General features: G+C 40.3%; 1 protein-coding gene across 3 annotated transcripts in view; it reads left to right on the forward strand.

Moving 5' to 3' along the window:
* pot1 (protection of telomeres 1 homolog) overlaps positions 1-22557 on the forward strand; it is a 140242-nt gene that overhangs the window by 34333 nt on the left and 83352 nt on the right. For 2 of the 3 annotated variants that reach the window (XM_041794630.1, XM_041794628.1), the window contains exons 4-5: positions 12849-12982; positions 15378-15450. In XM_041794630.1, the coding sequence (XP_041650564.1) occupies positions 12863-12982; positions 15378-15450 (193 nt within the window). In that variant the 5' untranslated portion in view covers positions 12849-12862. Of the gene's footprint in view, positions 1-12848; positions 12983-15220; positions 15293-15377; positions 15451-22557 lie in introns of those variants that run through there. The other variant, XM_041794631.1, reaches the window with a different exon arrangement.

Consider the following 22557-nt stretch of genomic DNA (forward strand, 5'->3'; position numbering starts at 1 on the left):
ATACTCTGGCAGAGTAACTTTAATTTTTATTTTTAGTTCATTATTCTACTGATTATTCTGTTTTTCTTAGAAGTTTAGCTTTCTTACTTTTTGTTTAGTTTCAAGCCTTATGGTCCACTTTAACCATAACATTTATACATATTTTTTGTGTAAAGTCTTCATTAACAACTTTAAATCAACCAAAAAGAGACAATAGAAAAAACTGTTAGGCACCTTCACAGAGCGGTTAATTTGCAGTCTGACATGGGGGCGTGAGCATCTCCTGCTCCGACTGCAGCCGAGACAGACCGCTGCGAGGACTGTGCTGCCTGTGAGTGCTTTGGGATGGGGAGGGTCCCACAGAGAGGAGCAACAGCGATACATGCTTAATGGAGTCTCCATAAGTCTCCAGTAACACCAGAGAAAGTCGCTAGATTTGTCGCTAGTCGCTTTTTTGAAAAAGAGTTGCCAGAGGGGTCTGAAAACTCGCTAAACAAAGATCCAGGCTGCGATACTAAATGAGGTCAGAAAAGCTGCTGTTAACTAGCCACATTCTCCCGTACGGCAGCCAAAGCTAAGCTAACTCAATGCTAAACACAATACTTCCGTCAAGCTCTTCAAAATAAAAGTACGCGGCTGTTATTTTCCTGAAATGCTTTTATTGTGAACACCTTCACAAGGAAACGTGTTCAAGTCATTAGCAGCTTAACACACCTCATCAGGTTAGAGATGAAATGTGAAACTTGGAGTGCAGTTAGAAGTAAACCTAGAGAGACTGTGTTGGGGGTCCTCATACCAGAGTCTACTTAGAGTCAGCCTCCATGACCGTTTTAAGCACAGGGACAGAAGTGTACTTAAGTTAATTATTATTATTATTTATATATTATTCAGAGGACCTGGAGAATGTTTAAGGATAGATGGAGCTCTTGTATCCACGTTTACTGTCAGATAGCCTAGAAATGAATAACATTAAAGACAAAATTACATTGCAATACTTTTTAAAAACTTGATGATTTTACTTTTCTGTATATTTTTGTACAAAATTCATTAAATGATTTTGATTTTAAATGTCTATTTGCATCATGTTTATTGAGGAAAACACATGATTTGATCGATTTTCATTGTGCCCCTAAATTTCTTTATATGCTCCTAAATTTTTCAACTTAGGAGCACATGTGCTCCTTGGGACAAAAGTTAGCGTCAAGCCCTGTTAGTGCCTATGGTGGGGGCAGCTTACACATCTGGAAAGGAACTATCAATGCTGGAAAGTAGAGAGAGGTTTTAGAGCAACATAAGCTCCGATCCAGATAGTGTCTCTTTCAGGGAGGGCCTTGACTAATTCATCAAAATAATGCCTAACCACATGCCACATCACAACAGCATGGCTTCACAATAGAGCAGTCTGGGTCCTGAACTGGCTTGCCTGCAGTCCAGACCTTCACAAAAGAAAACATTCGGAGCATCAAAAAAGGAAAATCCAGTAAAGAATATCCAGGACTGTTAGGCTAGAATCCTATATCAGACAAGAATGGGACAACATTCCTCCTCCAATACTCCAGCAACTGGTCTCCCCACCTCCCAGACTGTTAAAGGGGCGCCGGTTTGGCTCAGTTTGCTGAGCAGGCACCTTTAGGCTATGGTCCTCAGCACACTTGTCAAAATGATTTGTGTTCCATTTTTGATAAACTGCACCTACTTCTGAACATCAATATAATATTTTTTTTTCTGTTGCATAGAGTAAGATTCCCCTCACAGCAGATATAAATAAAATTACTGAAACAAAAACCTACAATCTCAGGTGCTAGTGGTGATTTTTATCCCTGAGTGTTTTTGGGAAAACTACCAACTCATAAATAGACATGATCAATCTGGAGCTGCTCAGGACTTTTGTCTCGCTAAAGGGAACAGGCTAATATTTTGTCAGTCTTTGGACCAAGTGTCCCTCCTCCCCTGCAGTCATGTCTGGTTTACACTGTCCCTCTGTCCCTCCAGCTCTCTGTTCTCCATGAACGAACATGTTGGGGTGAACTTGAGTGACCCTCTAAATTAATGAGGGTCCCAGAGCAGCTGAACGACGGGGTTTTTGTGACGCTCAGAGGAGCAGGAAACCCAGCGTCTGCTCCTGTCATTTGCAGGGGTCAGTGCCAGCCCACCACGGGATCAGGAGGACTGTTTGCAGCCGACTGACGTCGTCTGATATGTGGCTGCTCTGTGATATGCAAGGTTATAATAGTTTTGGACTTTTCATTAGTTTCTATTTTTATTTCATTTTCACTTTCTGTGTTCAATTTCACTTTAGTTTAAGCTACAGTATATTAGTTTTGACTTCTGGTTTGTTAGTTTAGTTTGGTTTTTATTTTGCAAAAATGCTTTGTTTTAGTTTAGTTTTTATTAGTTTTAGTGTTAGTTTTAGTTTTTTACGGATAGATGTCGGGGCTGAGTGAGCGTCATACATTTTTTAAAACATGTTCAAACAGGCTACTCTTCACTTATCATTTTATTTTTTTAATAATGATTTTTGAATACAACTCCAGACATAAATCTACCACTGTATGAAGTCTTAACTAATCAGATCGGGCAATTTTACACTCCCCAGACTTGGGTGTAGGTGCCAGTCAGTATGGTTGTGTCAAAGACTAAAACTAAGGATATTTTGTCTCCATTTTTATTTTATTTTAGTTAGTTTTGGAAGCACACTATACAATTTTAGTTAGTTTTTCGTTTCTTTGGTAAAGCTTAGTTTTTATTTAGTTTCAGTTAACTAAGTTGATTTTTGAATTTTAGTTTTAGTTATTTAGTTAGTTTTAGTTAACTATAATAACCTTGGTGAGAAGACTGTGACTTTCACCTTAGTGTGTAACATCATTTACTGAAGCTGCCAAATAAAACAGCTCCAGGAGGTGACAGGTCAGCTGGAAGTGTACAGATTATGGTAGCAGAATGTTAAACTTCAGTTTGTTATTACTAAAATCAGACAGTAGCAATATATGGTTTGATACCACAGCAACAGAAATAGTTGTAAGTGCACATGGTTTCTCAAGTTGCAAGAAAATTCCATACACCATCTGTACTTCACAATTTAGTAACCATCATTAGGGATCACTCGCTTAAATATTGCACTGACTGAACTGCATGATTGCATAAATCTGCAGAAATGTAGCTTCCAAATTAAGTGACTTTGGTCCATGGAGCTAGTGCTTAAAATGAGAAGCACTTGCTTCAGTAGAATAATATACCATGTTGCAAAGCTCAAATCATCTCAGGCTGATTTCTTGTAGGGCTGGGAAATTAACCGCAAATTAGATTAAATCACAATATGGCCTGCTGCAATTTTCAAATCACAGAAGTTGCAATATTTCTTTAATTTGAAATGTGACAAAATACCAGTTTGATAAATCATTTTTTGCAGCGGCAGAGATTTTATGCACATTATGCAAACATTAAAGTGTCTTTTCTTTTTTTATCATGGTTTACAAAAAATCCTCCTTTTCATGTTTTATGTATGTTTTTCTTAAAGGAGACATATTTGACCCTTTTAAGACAAGTTTATATTGGTCTCAGAGGTCCCCAAAACATACATGTGGAGTGTGTAGCTAAAAAACACTCTAGTATTGGATTTTTGTGTGTCTAAAAACTCTTCTGTTTCAGCCCTTCTCAGAACAAGCCCTTTCTGTGTCTGTGGCTTTAAATCATAATTAGCTGTCTGACTCCGCCCCTCTCAGAAAATGGATGCGGCACTCCTGATTTTACTGACATTTTTATCCAAAGGTTAGGACCTGACTGGGATTTGAACCATCAATCTTCCAGTCTGTAGTCAGCAGGATAACCGACTGAGCTATCCAGCATCTCAGGTGGATGCTGAGAGGATCAGTAGAGGAGGGCAGAACTTTCCTCCAAGTGGGGGAGGGCCAACCAAACCTGGGGGCGGGTGCTTACGCCCCTGGTGAGGTCACTAGGTGTAAAATCTGAAAACGGCTTGTTTCAGCGCACATTTTCTGAAGGGGGGGGGGGGGGGGATTTTTCTGGTACTTGAGGGGATTGTGGACAGGCCAAGGACACTTATTTTTTTAGAAAAGCCTGAAAAAGTGATTTTTGCATAATATATGACCTTCAATCAAAATGAGTGACATAAAAACGATGACGCCCTTAAACAAAGCAAATGACATCACATTTGCAATTATAGACAATTTCCACAAGCGGAAATCGCAAGAGGGGCTCAGAGGAGCGTGCCGTTTTCATCACAAAACAAACTCATGAAACAGGCCTGGACAAAAATGATGGTACCCTTAACTTAATATTTTGTTGCACAACCTTTTGAGGCGATCACTGCAACAAAATATTAAGTTGTTTTTAGCTGTGTGTTTTGGGTCAGTATCCTGTTGCAAGACCCATGACCTGCAACTGAACCAAGCTTTCTGACACTGGGCAGCACATTTCTCTCTAGAATACCTTGATAGTCTTGAGATTTCATTGTATCCTGCACAGATTCAAGACACCCTGTGCCAGATGTAGCAAAGCAGCCCCAGAACATAGCAGAGCCTCCTCCATGTTTCACAGTAGGGTCAGTGTTCTTTTCTTGGTATGCTTCATTTTTTTGTCTGTGAACATAGAGCTGATGTGCCTTGCCAAAAAGTTCCAGTTTAGTCTCGTCTGTCCATAGGACATTCTCCCAGAAGCTTTGTGGCTTGTCAACATGCAGTTTGGCAAATTCCAGTCTCGCTTTTTTATGATTTGTTTTCAACAGTGGTGTCCTCCTTGGTCGTCTAAAAAACACCCAATAATGGCTAAGAGCAAAACATTGGACTATTCTGAAGTGGCCTTCTATGAGCCCTGGTCTAAATCCTATTGAACATCTGTGGAAGGAGCTGAAACATGCCGTCTGGAGAAGGCACCCTTCAAACCTGAGACAACTGGAGCAGTTTGCTCATGAGGAGTGGGCCAAAATACCTGTTGAGAGGAGCAGAAGTCTCACTGAAAGTTACAGAAATCGTTTGATTGCAGTGATCGCCTCAAAAGGTTGTGCAACAAAATATTAAGTTAAAGGTACCATCATTTTTGTCCAGGCCTGTTTCATGAGTTTGTTTTTTAAAATATTTCTGTTGAACCACAGTTCAAAAGCAATGTCTGATTTTCATTGGTTAATTTTCATAGAATTTTTATTTATTATCACTTTTGTCAGATTCAAGTTATTTCTGTGACCACTGTGGGTTTTTCTTTCATTAACAGAGGGGTACCAACACTTTTGTCCACGTGTGTCTGTGTGGCTGGAAGAGAAGCCACCAAAGCGGCAACCTCTGGTGTAGGTACAGGATGTGTCTGGGCTGCCACATCTGTCCGGGGGCTGCGTCTGCTGATGACGTCGCACGCTGTGATTTTGTCTGTGATGACGTAGCACATTTTTATTGGCTGGAAACTCACACTGTCTGATAGCGAGCCCGTTAGCATATGGTTAGCATTTTAAGACACTAGCGTTGAAAGCTAACTTTAGTATCGTATCGTTATTTATACCTAGACGTTCTTTTTACCTCCGAATTACCTGCTTTAAACCCTCTGTATGTTTGGCAATGATGCTGAGGGTGTGGGAAATGAAATTTTGAATGAAGTATTTTAATTCTGCGACATTTACTGTGTCTGAAATGCTCATGACTCGCTGTTTGCTTTTGCTGTTTGTCAGAGGGATGATCTGTGCTTGATGTCTTTAAACTGTAGTTTAACAAGTGCGAGAGAAACAAATAATTCATTTTTGAAAAATAAAAAAATACACATTAAAATATATTTTAAAATTTTATTAACCTATATATTTTTTCATTACAAATATCTTTCTACTATTAGATAGCTAAAATATTAGTTTTACCTACAAAAGAAGGATCGTTCAAGAAAAAACACAATTTACAGTTAAAAGTGATAAAATTAATCCATCAATCAGCTCGGCTGCATTGTGGATTGTCCACATCAGAGTGGGGGGGAGGGGGTTGTAGAAACCTGTGAGCTGAGTGAGGAGAAGAAGAGAGACAATGGATTTCTGGAGGAAGGATGAAAGAATAGAAGGAGTGCAAATACAGAAAAACTAGTAAAAATAAGTGATTTATCTGCCAAAAACCGGAAGAGAAATCTCAGAGAAAGTCCAGAGTGGTTGAAATACATATTAGCTTTTACTTTGGAGCCTTCAAAAAGTGGGAATCTGAAATCCTGGAGCAGTGTGAGATCCTGTGTCTGTGATGGCACTGAAATCTTCTGTGGCCGGATTACCCTCCAGTCTTGGATGTTAAGACTCTTCTAACTGCAAGCTACCCATTATGTTCTCTACCACATCTCTCTTTCACTTTTATTTCCCTTATACCCTGACTTTCACACACATACACTATTTTGGTTTTGGCTGAAGAGGCCTTGACCAGTGGACATTGGGTTTTGATTTTGTTTGAACTTGGGGAATATTTGATTTTGCTTGAACTTTGGGAGGGGGGCATTTAAATCATGGACTGTTTGCGCTTGAGAACCGCTTGAATTATGGACTGTTTGCGCTGGAGGAACATTTAATTTATGGACTGTTTGCATTTGAGGAATGTTTCATTTAATTTTGCATGAACTTTTGGGGGGAGGGACGTTTATTTATGGTCTGATGAACCTTTGGGAACACAAAAATTGTTTTGTTTGTGCTGTGGGGCATTTGAATTATATTGAACTGTTGGGACAGTTGGGGTCATTCCCTGAATGAACTGATTGATGTTGTGAATTGATGAAATGCATTGAGAAATCTGCCTTAATTGAAAAGTGTTGTGTTGTTGTAGAAATAAAAAACGTTGGACACAGACTGCGTTTACATGGACTTGAGTATCCCGTTTTCTGTCGGGTTTTTGAGTATCCCGTTTTCTCTTTGTTCATGTATACACCTGCAGAAACCGGGATATTACAGTATCCTGTTTTTGAGAAACCCGTTTTTGCTACCAGGAGAACTCCAAAAGAAAACGGGATACTGTGCCATGTATACGCAGTATCCCGTTTTCTGGCTGCTGTAGACTTAGTGCGCAGGCGCAATTTTGATAGAGCTTAATTTAACTTCAGATACTGTAAATACTGCATCTGTCTGGGCAGCGGAGGATCAGCTGATCTCTGCCTGGAGAGAGTGACAGTTCAGCGGCTGTGTCTGCAGAGGATCAGTATGTAATCTGACGGCAGTCAAAACACTCTGATATTTAGGTAAAACGTGAACTGACCAGTTTAAATTTTCAGCCATGAATGAAACGTGAGCATAGTTTACTGAGAATGACCGCTTACGCCATGAGTTAGAGCTCTGTAAGCTGAAGATGGAAAGACGGCACTTGGTAAGCGACCTGCACAGCCCGGCAACTACTCCCAGTCCTGACATTTAGAAACGATTACTTTTCCTGTGTGTTTTTCAAAATAAAAGCGTAGCCTTTTTAAGACCCACTTTGAGCTGGCCCCGTTTTCACAGACTTTTATTTTGAAGTCGTTTCCGGGGAAGTTATTTAGTGAAGTCAGTCGACTGTAAGATGCTTCGCTGTTTCTTACTGTCTCTGCCAAACTTTCGTAGTGTTTAATAATAATAATGATAATCGCCTAATTAGTGATAAAAAATTTAAATATGAAGTTATAATAAGCTTATTCATTTGAGATCTCCCTTTCGCTCCTTACCATCCTCTCAGTCTCTTTTTCTGCAGATGCTTTATAAGCAAGCGTTCTATAAACGAGATTAGTTTTGTTTTCTCCCGTTGTTGGAACGAGGTGGGTACCATTTTTGCTGCGTAATGCTGGCATTTAACTGTTTTAAACCCAAAATAACAGTGATCTAATTTTTGTAAAATGTACAACTTTCTGGTGTTGTAAAATAACATCAACTATCTGCGCAGCTATGATTCAGTGATCAGAAACCGGGAAACTACTTTCTCTCATGTATACAGGGATATGAATAACCGGGTTTCTCTGTGCACATGTAAACACAGTACCCCGAATATGATAAAAACCGGGATATGACTCATAACTGGGATACTCAGGTCCATGTAAACACAGTCACAGATATTTTGAAAAAATGTATCATTTTTTTAAGATGAGTGGAGAAAATCAAATGTGTTTGCAGAGGCAGAGCTGCAAAACCCTGTTATAGGGCTTTTACAGCAGCAAAACTTATTGTTAACAGCTGAAAATTAACGACATGTCAGGCAGATATCCCAAGTAAATGAGAGATTACAAGAGGCTGAAACAATCAATGAAGGATTACAACAGCAGAATGAGGCACTCAGAGCTGAGGTCAGCATGAGACGAGCTGAGCTCAGACAGAACCAAGATAAGCTCAGACAGAACCAAGATGAGCTCAGACAGAACCAAGATGAGCTCAGACAGAACCAAGATGAGCTCAGACAGAACCAAGATAAGCTCAGACAGAACCAAGATGAGCTCAGACAGAACCAAGATGAGCTCAGACAGAACCAAGATGAGCTCAGATAGAGCCAAGATGAGCTCAGACAGAACCAAGATGAGCTCAGATAGAGCCAAGATGAAACTGAAAAGGAAAAGAAACTCCGTTACCGTGCAGAGAGGAGAGTTACCACAGTAAATGAAAACTGGGAGGGTACATTAAGGCTAACTAAGGAAAATCACAGGGCTGCGGTCAATGATCTGAACAAGAAGCTTGAGAAAACCCAGAAGGAGCTGGCACAGTTGAAAGAATCCCAGAAAAACCAGGCGAAACAACGGGAAAGGGAGTGGCGTGCCTGGAAACATAAGCTGGAGAAATCAGAGGACGAACGTAGAAAACTAAAGCAGGCGAAAAGTCAAACCAATCTAAAGACTGAATTAGGACGCATGACCAAAACAACCAAAGATAATGAAAGGCAGAAGTATCTGGAGAAAGAACGGAAAATGGTGCAGCAGCTACCTGAAAAGCACCCTGTCCAGAAAAAACTGCAGTTAGCTGAAAACGACGTCACCAGCAAAGGTGCAAACATTCAAAGACTGGAACAAGGCCGACTCCAACAGCAAAGAGTACCTCAGTCAACCCAAATTCACAGGCTGGTGAAAAAACAGCCAAGCCAGGATGAGCCAAGCGTAAATACGTCTTCCTCAGACCAACCCAACAGCCTCAGTGTCCGTGACAAGCTGTGATTAATTGAACTAGTCAGCAAGAGCAACGTCCAAAGACAGGAACAACTCCAACAGCAAAGAGTACCTCAGTCAACCCAAATTCACAGGCCGGTCAAAAAATCAGCCAGCACCACTGTCCAAGCTGTAGAACCTGCTGCCAAAATGCCAGGAGGTTTGTACCAGAAAACATTGCAATTATAGATTAGCCAGCTGGGGAAAAACGATAGGAAGCCTGCTGAAGAACAGCAGCAGGGAGCAGCGTCTCAGAGCAAGTTCAGATACCCGAAGTTTTCCAAATTCACTGGTTGGTGGGGAAAAAAGCCAGCACCGCAGTTGTAGCTGCAAAAACAGCCGCCAAACTGCCAGAACGTGTGCACCAGTGTGGAAAATAAAACACAGAAATAAAAGATTGGTGTGTTGACAAGAACTACTCATTTTACATGATATTAAGAGACACTGTTCACTGAAAACTAGCTGTGAACTACAAAATACGGTGGCCCTGAAAGCCAACTGGATTAATATTTAAAAAGTGCAAAACACAAAAATATTTAAAAAAAACCCCACAAAAATATTAAAAAAAACTCTACAAAAATATTTGGGAAAAAGCAGCAAAAAGGTGGGGGAAATGAGTGAAAAATAACTAAAATTGTTAACAAGTAGCAAAAATGTAGAGGAAATTAGTGACAAATAACTATAATTGGCAAAAAGCATCAAAACGGTGGATGAAATGAGTACAAAATAACTAAAATGGTCAAAAAATGTGTGAGCAGGGGAAAAATGGGGAGAGAAGTGGAAGAAGGGTCAAAAAGCAGCAAAAATGGGTGAGAAGTGACATAAAAAAATGAGTTACAGGTTGCAAAAAATGGTCCAGAAGTGGGAAAAAATGTAAAAAAAAATGAGTGGAAATTGACTAAATTGGGCAAAAAGCAGTCAAAGAGTGGTAAAAATAGCCAAGAAAAAGGAAATTAGTGGTATTTTATGGCAAAAGGTAGCTTAAATGGGCAAAAATGGGGTGAAAGTGGCAAAAAGAAGTGGCAAAAATGGTCAAAAAGCAGCAAAATTGTGTCAGAAGGGGCAAAATGGGGAGAAAAGTGGAAGAGCGGTCAGAAAGCAGCAAAAATGGGTGAGAAATGACATATGAGTAACAGGTGGCAAAATGGCCCAAAAGTGGCAAAAATTTGGCAAAAAATGAGTGGAAATTGACAAAAAATGGGCAAAACAGCAGTCAAGCGTGGCAAAAATGGGCAAAAAATAGAAAACAAGGGCCACTCAATGGCAGAAGGTACATTAAATGAGTAGAAAAAAAAAGTAGAAAAAATGGGAAAAAAATGGATTAGAGTGGCAAAAATTGGAAAAAAAAGTTGTAATGATTGGCAAAAAACAGGAAAATAGGAATATAATGGCAAAAGGTATCTCTAATAGGTAAAAAGTGGCAAAAGTATCATTGGTCTAACGGCTGATGAATTGAAAAGTATTCTGTCATTTGCATTAATATTTAGGAAAATAAGAGAAAAATGTCATTTGCATAATAATGTGGAACACGGTGTAGATAGTGTAGTGTTTTTAACTAAAATGCTCATGTACTCCTCGAACATTTCACAAATGACCATTTTCTCCTCATCTGTTACCTCTCTGTTTTTCACTTAAAGGCAAGCATCTTGTTCTGATCACTCGTGCAGGGATAGGCTCTTCACAAACACCAGACTATCACATCATGCATGCTGCTTCAGCCTGGAACACCCCCCTCCCCTGCAAGCCCCTCTCATGATTTCCGCTTGTGGAAATTGTCTAGTGTAGCTTTCACACACGGCGCGAGTTTTCTGCGTGTCAGCTGCATCTCCCTGCTCTCAAAGCCCTGTCCTTCTTCATAAGTTTTACCTCAATAAACCCCCTTAAAGCAACTTGATTCAGTGTACAGAGGAAGTTTGTTGGGAACTATTTGAAATAAAAGCATTCTGTACAAGTGAACGGAGTTTCTCTATAGAAATGTTTAAACCGGGCTTTTATTTTGAAAAGCACAAACCAGAAAAGCATTTATACAGTGTTTATCTTTCCTGTGACATATTCTACCAGTGTGGAGACAGAAAGTTTCTCTAATAGTAGATCTTTAGAGAACAACTTTATAGAAAGGCGCATTTAAGCTTGTGGCCTTCCTCAGGGTTATCAAGAAACACATTGTAAACATATTCTATGTGCGTATTTGCCACAACAATGTAAATATGGTTCTCCATTTATCTTTTTCCTGTCTAATATGGTCCACAGCCACAATAAAAGACTATTATACAGTGTTTTAGTGTTGTCTAAGTTGCATCTTTGTGAAATAAACAAAGATAAATGCAACTGTTAGTTCACATGTCTACATTTGTGTTCATGTACAGTATATATCCTGTGTATATCAATGTTCTTATTTCATATATCGGCCAATATATCGGATATCTGATTTTTTTTTTTAGCCCCCAATATCGGATTCGGCATCAGCCCCAAAAATCCCATATCAGTCGGGCTCTAGTTTGAATGCTTTTATTATGAAAGTCAGATCTGGAAATGGGCTGTTTTTAGCAGCAGCTTAACACAACTCAGTTAGTGAGAAACAAGACTTCAAACCAAAGATTCTTCTTAAGCAGAGATATAGGTTGAGTTCACATTCAAGCTTAGTAGTGCCTGCTCATGCATTTAAATAAACAATGTTTTCTATAGGTCTATATAATACCAGGGTTAAATACCATTACCAGTAATTAAAATGCACACTATGACAAAACTTCCGGTCATATCATCCACCTCTGCCTGGAGGATTATAATACAGCCTTGGATACTCAACAGTTTCCTCGTGTGTACCCATCAAAAATTCGTAATTTCAAGTTTTGTTACAGTCCTAGCAGGATGAATATGAAAAAGGCACTATTGTAAGGCATTCATTGTTTGCAACACTCATAGAAAAGTTTTAACCACTGCAGATCTTGATCCGGGCTTTTCCTGCAAAGCGGCTCAGATGATCCTGCAGGTGAAGGGGAGTTTTTGGAGCAGACAGACTGACGGAGTGACTTGTAGCCACTGCAGGTCATCTCCAAAAAAACGTCTGTGCTACCTCCCGAGCCGCTCTGACCTCCTGAATGAATCACTCATCAGACTCTAATCAGGCCTCTGGCTCCTCCCCTCTGGTCCAAATCAGAAAGGTTTATTTGATTTTATTTTCTCTCGTCTAGCTTTTCTGCCTGACTGAGCGGCTGAGCACACGGCCGAGTGAGCAGCTCGTCTGCCTCGCAGGCTGTTCCCGCTCCGCCGTCCTCGCTCCACGAGGTTCCACTGAGGGACTCTCCAGTCAAATCTGCAGGAAATCAAACTAACGAGCTATGACAGGAAGCAACATGCTACCTGCTGGGAACACGGCCAACGCTGTTCTTGGTTTCTCTCTGAAACGCCTCACAGACTTTAACCCTCCTGCTATGCTGTCGACATGGATCTGCTGCTTCCTGTCAAAGGTTTCATCCCTGTAATGAGTCGTCTGTGGTGGTCTTCAACCCAGAGACCTTAGAACCATAGATCCCAGTTTGGTTCAAAGTCTGTCAGTAGCTGTCTTCTGATAGATGACAGATTAAAGCCTAAAACCACTGACAGTCATTGCTCTACAAACCTGAAAAACATGAAGTGAAGAATTTTTATGCTTCACTGATGACTTGGTTATTCACAAATCTAGATTTAGTCCCTTTAACTGCTTGCTCAGAATTTTTGTACATAAAGTAACAACTCTCTTCCTTTGAATTTCTTCCCAGACTGCCTTGACGTCATGCCGGTCCATGTGCTGTCAGAGGGGACGGGGCCAGGCACCCAGGTGCCGACACATCTGACCAGGATTCCTGTCTCTCTGATCAACATCAGCACAGACTGCTCAAGCAGAACAGTTAAGGTTTGTTTGTGATTTTATTATCAATTCTTAAACAGCCATGTTAGTGTTGACCTATTGCCATTCACTGTGGACAGACTATTGACATTCTGCCCAAGTTAATGTTAATGGTTTTTAGTGGGGTTGGCTTTAACTACAACTCTTTCACTGTTAACACTGACATCTGATTGTCAAGGAACAAAAATACCACATTGAAAAGATGATACACTATATGGACAAAAGTATTTAGCCACACCTTTTAACTATTAAATTCAGGTCTTTCAGTCAGACCTGTCGCCACGGGTATTAAGCACCTAGCCATGCAGTCCAAAGTTGCAAACATTTGTGACCCTAAATGGGTCGTTCCGAAGAGCTCACTGACTTCAAGTGTGGTACTGTGATGGATGCCACTTTTGCAAGAAGACAGTTGATGAAATTTTATCCCTGCTAGATATTTCCCAGTCAACTCTGATATTATTAGATAGTGGAAGCTTTTAGGAATGACAGCAACAAAGCAACAGAGCAGAGTCAATGACTGCTAAGGTATATAGTGTGTAAAAGTCACCAACGATGTGCTGGTTCCATAGCGAAAGAGTTCTTAACTCCCACTAGCATTAATGTAAACATGACAACTGTGGGATGGGAGCTTCATAGAATGAGTTTCCAAGGCTGAGCAGTTGCATGCAAGCCTCACATCACCAAGGCCAATACTAAGACCCATCCAATACTCAGATGGAGTAGTATAAAGCACACTGACACTGGACTGTGAAGCAGTGGAAATGTGTTGTGTGGGGTCACGAATGACACTTCTCTTTTTAACAGTCAGATGGGCGAGTCTAGGTATGCCAAGAGAATGTTACCTGCCTGACTGCACTGTGCTAACTGTGAAGTTTGGTGGAGGAGGGATAATGGTATGGGGCTGTTTTTTAGGGTTTGGCCTAGGTCCAGTGAAGGCCAATCTCAATGTTTCAGCATACCAAGACATTTTGGACAATGCTATGCTTCTGTGTGGCAAAAGTTTGGGGAAGGCCCTTATCTAGTCCAACATGACTGTGCCTCAGCACACAAAGCAAGGACTATAAAGACATGGTTTGATGGGTTTGGTGTGGAAAAACTTGACTGGCTTGCACAGAGTCCTGACCACAACCCCACTGAGCAATTTTTGGATGAACTGGAACAGAGATTCTGAGCCAGGCCTTCTCATCCAACATTAGTGCCTTACCTCATAAATGCTCTGCAGAATAAATGGGCACAAATTCCCACAGAAACACTCCGAAAACCTTGTAGAAAGCCTACTCTTTCTGGAGCTGCACATTACCCCTACACCATACGTTTTAACACTCTGATTGGCCCATAATGAATCAGACAGGCAAAGCATTCATCCAGTCACCCTCTGATATTTTCTGAAAGGTTCTGCCCCAACACAGAAAAACAATCTCTAGAGCATGTCTAGAGCATGGGGGGTTAGGGATCCATACATCCATCTATTTTCTATACCGCTTATCCCACTCAGGATCGTGGGGTGAGAGGCAGGGTAACTGCAGGGCTGACATATAAAGACAAACGACCAGGCACTCTCACACCTACAACAAATTTAGAGTCATCAATTAACCTAGCAAGCATGTTTTTGATGGTGGGAGGAAGCCAGAGTACCTGGAGAGAGCCCACACATGCACAGGGAGAACATGTTAACTCCACACAGAAAGGTCCTGACTGGGAAGTGAACCAGAAACCTTCTTGCTGTGGAGCAACAACTTACCCCTGCGCTGCCTTGCATCCCCCAGGTTAAGGACTTAAAATTATTTCATGTAACCAAGCACCATGTTCTGCATCAGGTTATATGCAGCCCTTAGGAATAATGTTGAAACTTTCACATGCAGTCAGATGCATTTCCACAAAAACAGAAACTGTAGTCTTACGGTTTAAGCTACCGAACATGCTCTGTTTTTAAATATTTGTGCACGGATTAATATTAAAAAAATAACAAGGATCATTTTAATTACCTGGAAAGAACTCTGATTTGCATACAATCTAAGAAGAACGTATCTCGGCTGTGTTTTTCACATTAATTCATCTTCACTGTAGGGTTCATGTATTTCCCCGCACTGATATCTCTACATTTCCACCTGCCACCATCTGCTCACTTCCAGCTTCTTCTTTTTATTTCTAACGTGACGCTGTATTCTTGTTTTTGATTAGAACGCTGCTGGAATAAATTTATGAAAACCAAAGCGTCAGAATAATCCACCTTCTGTCTCACAGCTCATTTCCCAGAGGTGCTCATCAACGCTGCTCACTCTCTTGATGTGGCTTTGATCAGTTGACAGGCCCTTGGTGAGACTGAGCACCGCTTCAATTTGAGCTAAACGCTTTTTAGTTTGTCTCTAAGTTCAGTATTTTTTTTCTGTTATTTTTCCAGGGAAAAGTGGTTCATAAAGGTCCACTGGTGTCGCTTACAGCTGACAACTTCACCTTGAAGACTGTCATCCAAGGTAATACTCAACATGTGTGTTCTCAAACTGTCTGTTTCCACTCGTTTTCCCCTCGCAGCTTCCTTCTGGGCTATTTATGTAATGAATGAGCTTTTACAACGAACTGATGAGTTCACTGCTGTGAAGTAAAATGTGGCCACGAGGAGTCCATTCATCAACCTGCCACTCATAGGCTCACATTTGCTCCAATAACAACCTGCATTATTTTTCTTACATTGACAGCTTCATTAAATCAAAATAACATCTTGGTCAAACTCTAATGTAAAAAGTTTTGTTGTGATTCATTAAATATTTTTGCATTACATAGAAAAATACACAGGAAATGACTACCTACAACAATGTGTTACAGCTATGTCTCTGAGGTGCAGCTGCAAAATCTGTCACCTTTCTGGCTGCTAGCATTGACATTTAAATAACTTCAGTGTGGATTTCTCCATTCCCAGCTATTCCATATGAGTTAGCTCACTTTCACAGACCACTCATGGACTCAGTCATCAGTTTTCCTGCTAAGATTCCAAGCTGCGGCATGCCTGAAGCTTCTTTTCCAAGTTTCAGTATGCAGTGTTTTTACATGAATAAGAGTACAGAAGTATGACAGAAGCAGATTAAGGGCCTGTGTCCACAGCTGACGCTTAACAAAGAAAGTTAAGCGAAGTTAATCTCTTACTGATCCCCACAGGGAAAATTCTGGCATTGCATCAACACAAGAAGGTGGTAAGAATGCTGGCAATTAGGGCTGGGAAATTAATCACAAAGTAGATTAAATCGCAACATGGCCAGCTGCAGTTTTCTAATCGCAGAAGTTGCAGTATTTCTTTAACTTGAAAAGTGTCAGAATACCAGTTTGTTAAATTAAGAGATTTTTATGCACAATATGCAAACATTAAAGTGTCAATTTTTTTTTTACAATATTTTACAAAAATCCTTCTTTTTGTGTTTTATGTACATTTTTCTTCATCAAAATGAGTGACATAAAAACGATAATGCCCTTGAACAAAGCAAATGAAATCACATTTGCAATACGAGCCAAAATAGTTAAACTCATTCTATCTAAAACTGATGAAGCCTAGCGTTACTTCATGAACATCATACCCCGGCTGTGATCAGCTGGTTGCCAGCCTCATCTCCCCCACCCCAGCCGCCTCCTTCATAGCTTAAAGCTTGTTGCACCCCCATATTCACATTCATGATACCAGGTGCGTAGCTAGGGATTTTAGGCCCCCAGAAAGAATATTGTACAGGGCCCCACTTAACCGGCTAGCCAAGCAACAAATGTTGTGTCATTTTTACAGATATGTCTGCATTTGAATGTATTTTTTAATCATAATTTTCTTATTTATGAGCAGTAATTTTACTATGATAGATTGAATTTGCGTGCATTACTTTGCAGTGCTTCTTATTTTCAATGGGGGAGCAGGGGAGTAAAGTGTTTTACTCTATTTGACATAAATTTCAGTTGACCAATTCATTTCGTTGCTTTTGATTCAATAATGACAGTAATTACTAAGAAAAGATAAATAAACACAATTTTTTTTGCAGGGCTCTCAAGGCCCCCTCCCTACTCTGGGCCTGGGTAATCAGTATGCTTTTCCCCCCATGATACGCCCATGCATGCTACTATGGGTTAATTGCTTTGGAAATAATTTCATAAAATCAACCCAAGAATAATCGCATATTAAATTGCAATCACAATATTTGGGACAAAAATTGCAATTTGATTCCCTTTGCAAATCGTTCAGCGCTACTGGCAATGCTTTTGTGTTGTAGTACTCAAGACCAGTCTCGAGTCCACGTTTTGAATGTCTTGGTCTTGTCTTGGAATCAAGAGCATTTTTACTCAGTCTCACTTCTTGGGATTTTCCATTAAGACCGGTCGAGAACACCACTGATGTGCTATTCTTCGACATCATTAACGTTATAATAAGGAGAAGCCCTCGCTTAAACAAATAGCTTCTTCTTTACTCGTGGTGGTGAGCTTGGATTTTTAATTTTTGTTACTGAATTTTGTTCAGGCTGGGCATATGATGACGTTTTCGGTAACTGTTCCTGATAGATTAATGCTGTAATTTGACTTAAACTGACTGTTACGCCTACTTGGAAATCTATTCAGGTACTGTACTTAAAGGGGACATATTATGCAAAAATCACTTTTACATGCTTTTCTAACTAAAATAAAGGTGCCCCTTACCTGTCCACAATCCCTCCAAGAATCAGAAAATGTGTGCAAAAACAAGCCGTTCTCAGATTTTCCCCTCATGATGTCATGTAGGGAGTAAGCCCCGCCCCCAGGTTCGGTTGGCCCACCCCGCTTGAAAGAAAGTTCTGCCCTCCTCTCCTGATCCTGAGAGGAGGATCAGGAGAGTCACGTCCATTAAGCCACATCCATTTCCTGCAAGGGGCGGAGTCAGACAGCTCAATAACATTTAAAGCCACAGACACAGAAACAGCTCGTTCTGAGCAGGGCTGTAACGGAGTGTTGTAACTGGAGTGTTTTTTCAGCAACAAACTTCACAGGAATGTTCAAGGGACCTCTGAGACAGATATAAACCTGTCTTAAAGGGGTAAAATATGTCACCTTTAATAAGGTGATCAAAAACTTCAATAATAGGTATTTTAATTTAGAATCATTTATTTAAGATATCGAGAATTTGGTTGAGTTCAATAATTTATTTGTTAATTTAGATCCAAATTTGACAAAAGAGATTCCTCTTTAAAGAGGTGGTTAAGATGAAACTTTAAAGTTTACTCTCAGTAATTGTAATTCATTGTTTATTTGAGGAGTTTGTGAGTTTGTTATTCATTCATAGATTTACTTTACAGTATAAATGTTGGTATGCCAAAAACCAACAGTTAATGTACTTTAAACTAAAACTATGAACCTATCGAGGCTAAAACTCCAGTCATTCCTGCAGAGCTCAGCGTGTGGGCTCAGACTCGGCCTGTGTGAATGTGTCTCTACTGTATGTGTGAGGTAAGCTCTTTAGCTGGTCTGGATAGCAGAAGCAGACAGATGCCCCCGTGCCTCATTGTTGTCTTGTCTGTGGCCTTCTTATCTCAGAGCAGCCTGATTAAAAAGCCACAGAGAGCAGAGGCTCTTATTGTGGCGAGGACATCCTTCTTTTTATACATTTAAACTCTCAGACAGACGCTCGCCTGCGTGTCCAGCTGATGGATGAGCCGGGTCCCCTCTCCTCTATTGTTGGTTTATGACTGTCAGTGGAAGTACAGTGTTTGACCTGCAGGTGCGTTGTGGGATTCTGTGTTTGATCTATATCTGCCCAAATATTTTTTCCTCCTCTTCTTGTCTTCTTTCTAAAACCACTCAGCTTGAGTTGCTTTAGTTACTCCCTCTTTAATTGCCATTACTGCTACTAATGCCAGTATCTAAAAGGATCAGTCTACATTGTTGTTCCTACAAATGTCAAACACACAGATATAGACGCTGATGGCCTGCTGCTGTGGATCTGCTCATCTGTATCTGCTTCAAATATCAACACCAGCTTATTTCTGTTATCACTATTAAAGATGTTTCGGTGAGTCTAATAGGTCGTTTCCACCAAGCAGTTCGGTTCAGTTCGGTGCGGGACGACACGCTTTTTTTGTCGTTTCCAAAGAGAAAGGGTCCCGAAAAAGCGAACCGTACCGTCCCACTTCTCGGCACCCTTCCGTAGGGGTGCCAATCTTACCTAACCGTACCAAAAAGGTGGAGCTACATACACAACAATAGGGGCTGCACTGACGTCACGTCAGTGCGCAACTCAGCTGCTCGACTCTGGGCTTCAAAGACAGAAGTCTGCTGTGAGAAGCGGGCGAAAACGGGAGAAAAATGGACCAATATCTGCCTAAATGGGAAATACTTGGACTCGACAGAGATCCAAACTGTTTCCTAGTCTGTGCATATTGGTATCTGGCCACAAATCGAGTTTCCTGACGTTTATCTGGATGATTTTAAGAACACAAAGCAGAACCTGAAGGCTCACATCAGCCTGATCCATCCACGATGGATGAGAAACTAAATTAATGTTGAAGTTTTGTGAATACGAAGCCTTTGAACTGTTCATTCTCGTCAGTAACTAGTTATTAATCTACGTCTTACGTTAGATAAACTGTGAAAACATCGCTCTGTGGTTGTTTAACGGGCTCGTAAAACTTCAGGCTGCAGACTATTTTTAAACGAGATCAGCGCACCCCAGATTTCTGACTTAATCTAGCCTGATTTTAACACCAGCTGAACTTTAACTTTATTTTGAATACGGCGAATTCTCACAATAAAGCTCTAAACTTTCATATTTTGTCGTATAGACTGTTCTAGACTAGATACATTCATATATTAACGTAGCGTTATGACTTAAACCGTCTCTATACACGTATTCCATCAGCTGAGGATCTTTACTGACAGCGGTTAACATCATTAAGGTGTAGTTATTTTTTTAAAAGCACTTTCAGCTGAAATAAAGCTGTTTACTGCTTATTCCCGACTGATTTCTGTCACTCATCCTTTCTATAACTCTGCAGCTGGACCAGCTGACTCACGCTGTCTGTGACTTTACATGCATGCTTTCACAGCCCTGCCCACCCAGATGAGAGCACGGGTGTCTGTGGAAACGCAAACTATTTTGGGGTTTAGCGTACCAAACCATACCAAACCGCACTGAATCAAACCGGACCCCCTGATGGAAACACAGCTTAAGAGCAGCTCAACTTCATCTGCTGCAACAGTCAGTATCCATCCACCCCAACTCCTTATCATCTTTAGCCAGGTATACACTGTGCGATTTCAAGCTGACCATACGACAGTTGTCGTAGCATGTCATTTCATACTGTACGGCTGAACTGTTTACGATGCACGAACATTGTGCACGAGTTATGTGCTCACACTGTAGGCTTCCTTGAAAAAACAAACCTGAACTAAAAACCTGTATGAAGGTAAACAGTCATCAGTCATCAGTAAAGATTCATGGTAGGTCACATCAATAAATCTGTTTCCCACTCGAAGAAGACAGGCTTTAACTTCCAAATTTAAACATTAATTATTTTAAATCCTGTTTTACCATTACCATTGGATGTGCTCAACGGAGGAGCATGTGTAAGAGAAGAGAGTAGAGGGAGTCTGTGGGTGGTGCGCCTCTTCAGTAAGCTCATTCATTGAGGTGTGCTGTTTTGTGTTCAAACTGAAGCCTCCCATTTCCTCGTTTCAACTTTTTCCCCAGCCACTTCCTGCCGATGCTCTCTCTCACACCCAAAACTTATGACGATTATGCTGATGCGCTTCATCATCAACAAGCATAACACTCACGGATCACATGTGGAGATAACGTAATATCTAATATGTAGTGAAAGTTTTCTAAACATGGGTGTTTTATTTGATCTTTAATGCACTAATGATCATAAATATTGTCAAAAGAGCAGAAATATAAAACCAAAGCTCCAAAATGAGGCAGGGTGAAACGATGTGTCTGCAGGGCTGCAGGTGTGAGGCAGGGCTGGTTTTAGTCACTTGGAGACCCAGGGCAAAGACCAACATGAGGCCCCTCCCCCTTTAACTAAAGGGTGAATAATGAGTGGAAAAAATTAAAAAGCATCTCTTTATGTTAATAAAGCCACAGAACTAGAGTTAGTGCCCCAATATGAGATATAAATAACCAAATAGCCAACCTTAATACATCAGCTTTTTGAAAAGCATCTCAGAGCTCAAACTCAGCACATCCTAATATCTTAAAAAATCTTTAGGCCAGGTGGAACTTTATTAACGCTGGTGTTGGGCCAAAAACTGGTATCTCCAAAATGACCACTTTTCAGGGAATGAAAAAAAAGTATCTTGTGCTGTATTTTATTGCTTTAAAATTGGTTAAAACCACTGACAGATGTAAAGGGTGACCAATAGCACTGATTTATAAAAACATTAAAATCATGAAAAATTGAGATCCAAGGTTTTATCCTGATGTCAGTGATAAATGAAATAAATATATGCTCGTTATCAGTGACAGATTGGTTCTTCTGACTCTACACAGACATTTGCATCCCATTTAACCTCATAACTCTCCACCAATTCACTGTTTAATTTCATTTCAACTACAGATTAACTGATCTCTTATCTACCTTACATTCCCGGTTTGGATTGTGGCTTTTGCGAAAGTATTTTTTAGACAATGTGGTAGCTTTGGTAGAATAAAGTGGAATACCACTGTATTAGACTATTCATGTCTGTATTGCTTGTTATTCTGCATCTTTTTTCATCTGTTATCCTCTTTTTTCATGTTAAATACACAACAGTCTGTACCAGCGACTACAGATAGTACTTAATAACATGAGAAGGATCAAACTGTAAGCTACACTCAGCTTAAAAGTAATACATGAAAGAAATCTAGCATTAGACTTATACATTTGGGACTTTCTTCCTTTTCCAGATGAACTGAATCTGTACCGAACTGTGACCCCAAAACCCAGGTACAAACCAACCATGACCTCAGTGAACCACTACACCCCTAGCCAGTACTGATATTGGTACTGATGGTTCAGACCTAAAGCTGCAGTCCCTCAGAATACTCTATAAAGTTTAAGGATTGAAAAATATCATACGTCCCTTGTGACTTTGATAAATATTGCTTAGTGCTGAGCATTGGTTTTGAGTGGTGCAAATGATGATTGATCGATTCCTCATCTTTGTCTTCTCCTTTTTCTGCCTTCATCATCTTCATCCTCCTCTTCTTCTCTTTGTCTTCTCTTTATTTATCATGTCCTCTTTCTTCATCTTTACATTCCTTCTTCATCTCCTCTGTATTTTATTTCTTTTGATTATTTTTTAAATGCATTACAGAAATATACTCCGAGTTTTTGCTCAAACCTGACTGATGCTGCTGTTTCTGTAGTCTGTTTGCTCTGCAGTGAAAACACTCCATAGACTAAATACATGAGAATGATGCTTTGTTCATAACAGGGATATAGCACAGTGAGACAGATAGTTCTATATGTTTTCTAGTACTCTCCAATATGAATGCTATTGACTCCATATTGCGTGATTGTACATGGAGCATGACAGGCTGTAAACTTGGCTAACCAGTTCCTGAAATGTCATTCAACTGAAGAGAGAAATTCATGTGACATTGT

The sequence above is a fragment of the Cheilinus undulatus genome, linkage group 9, assembly GCF_018320785.1.
Source record: "Cheilinus undulatus linkage group 9, ASM1832078v1, whole genome shotgun sequence".
NCBI classification, from domain to species: domain Eukaryota; kingdom Metazoa; phylum Chordata; class Actinopteri; order Labriformes; family Labridae; genus Cheilinus; species Cheilinus undulatus.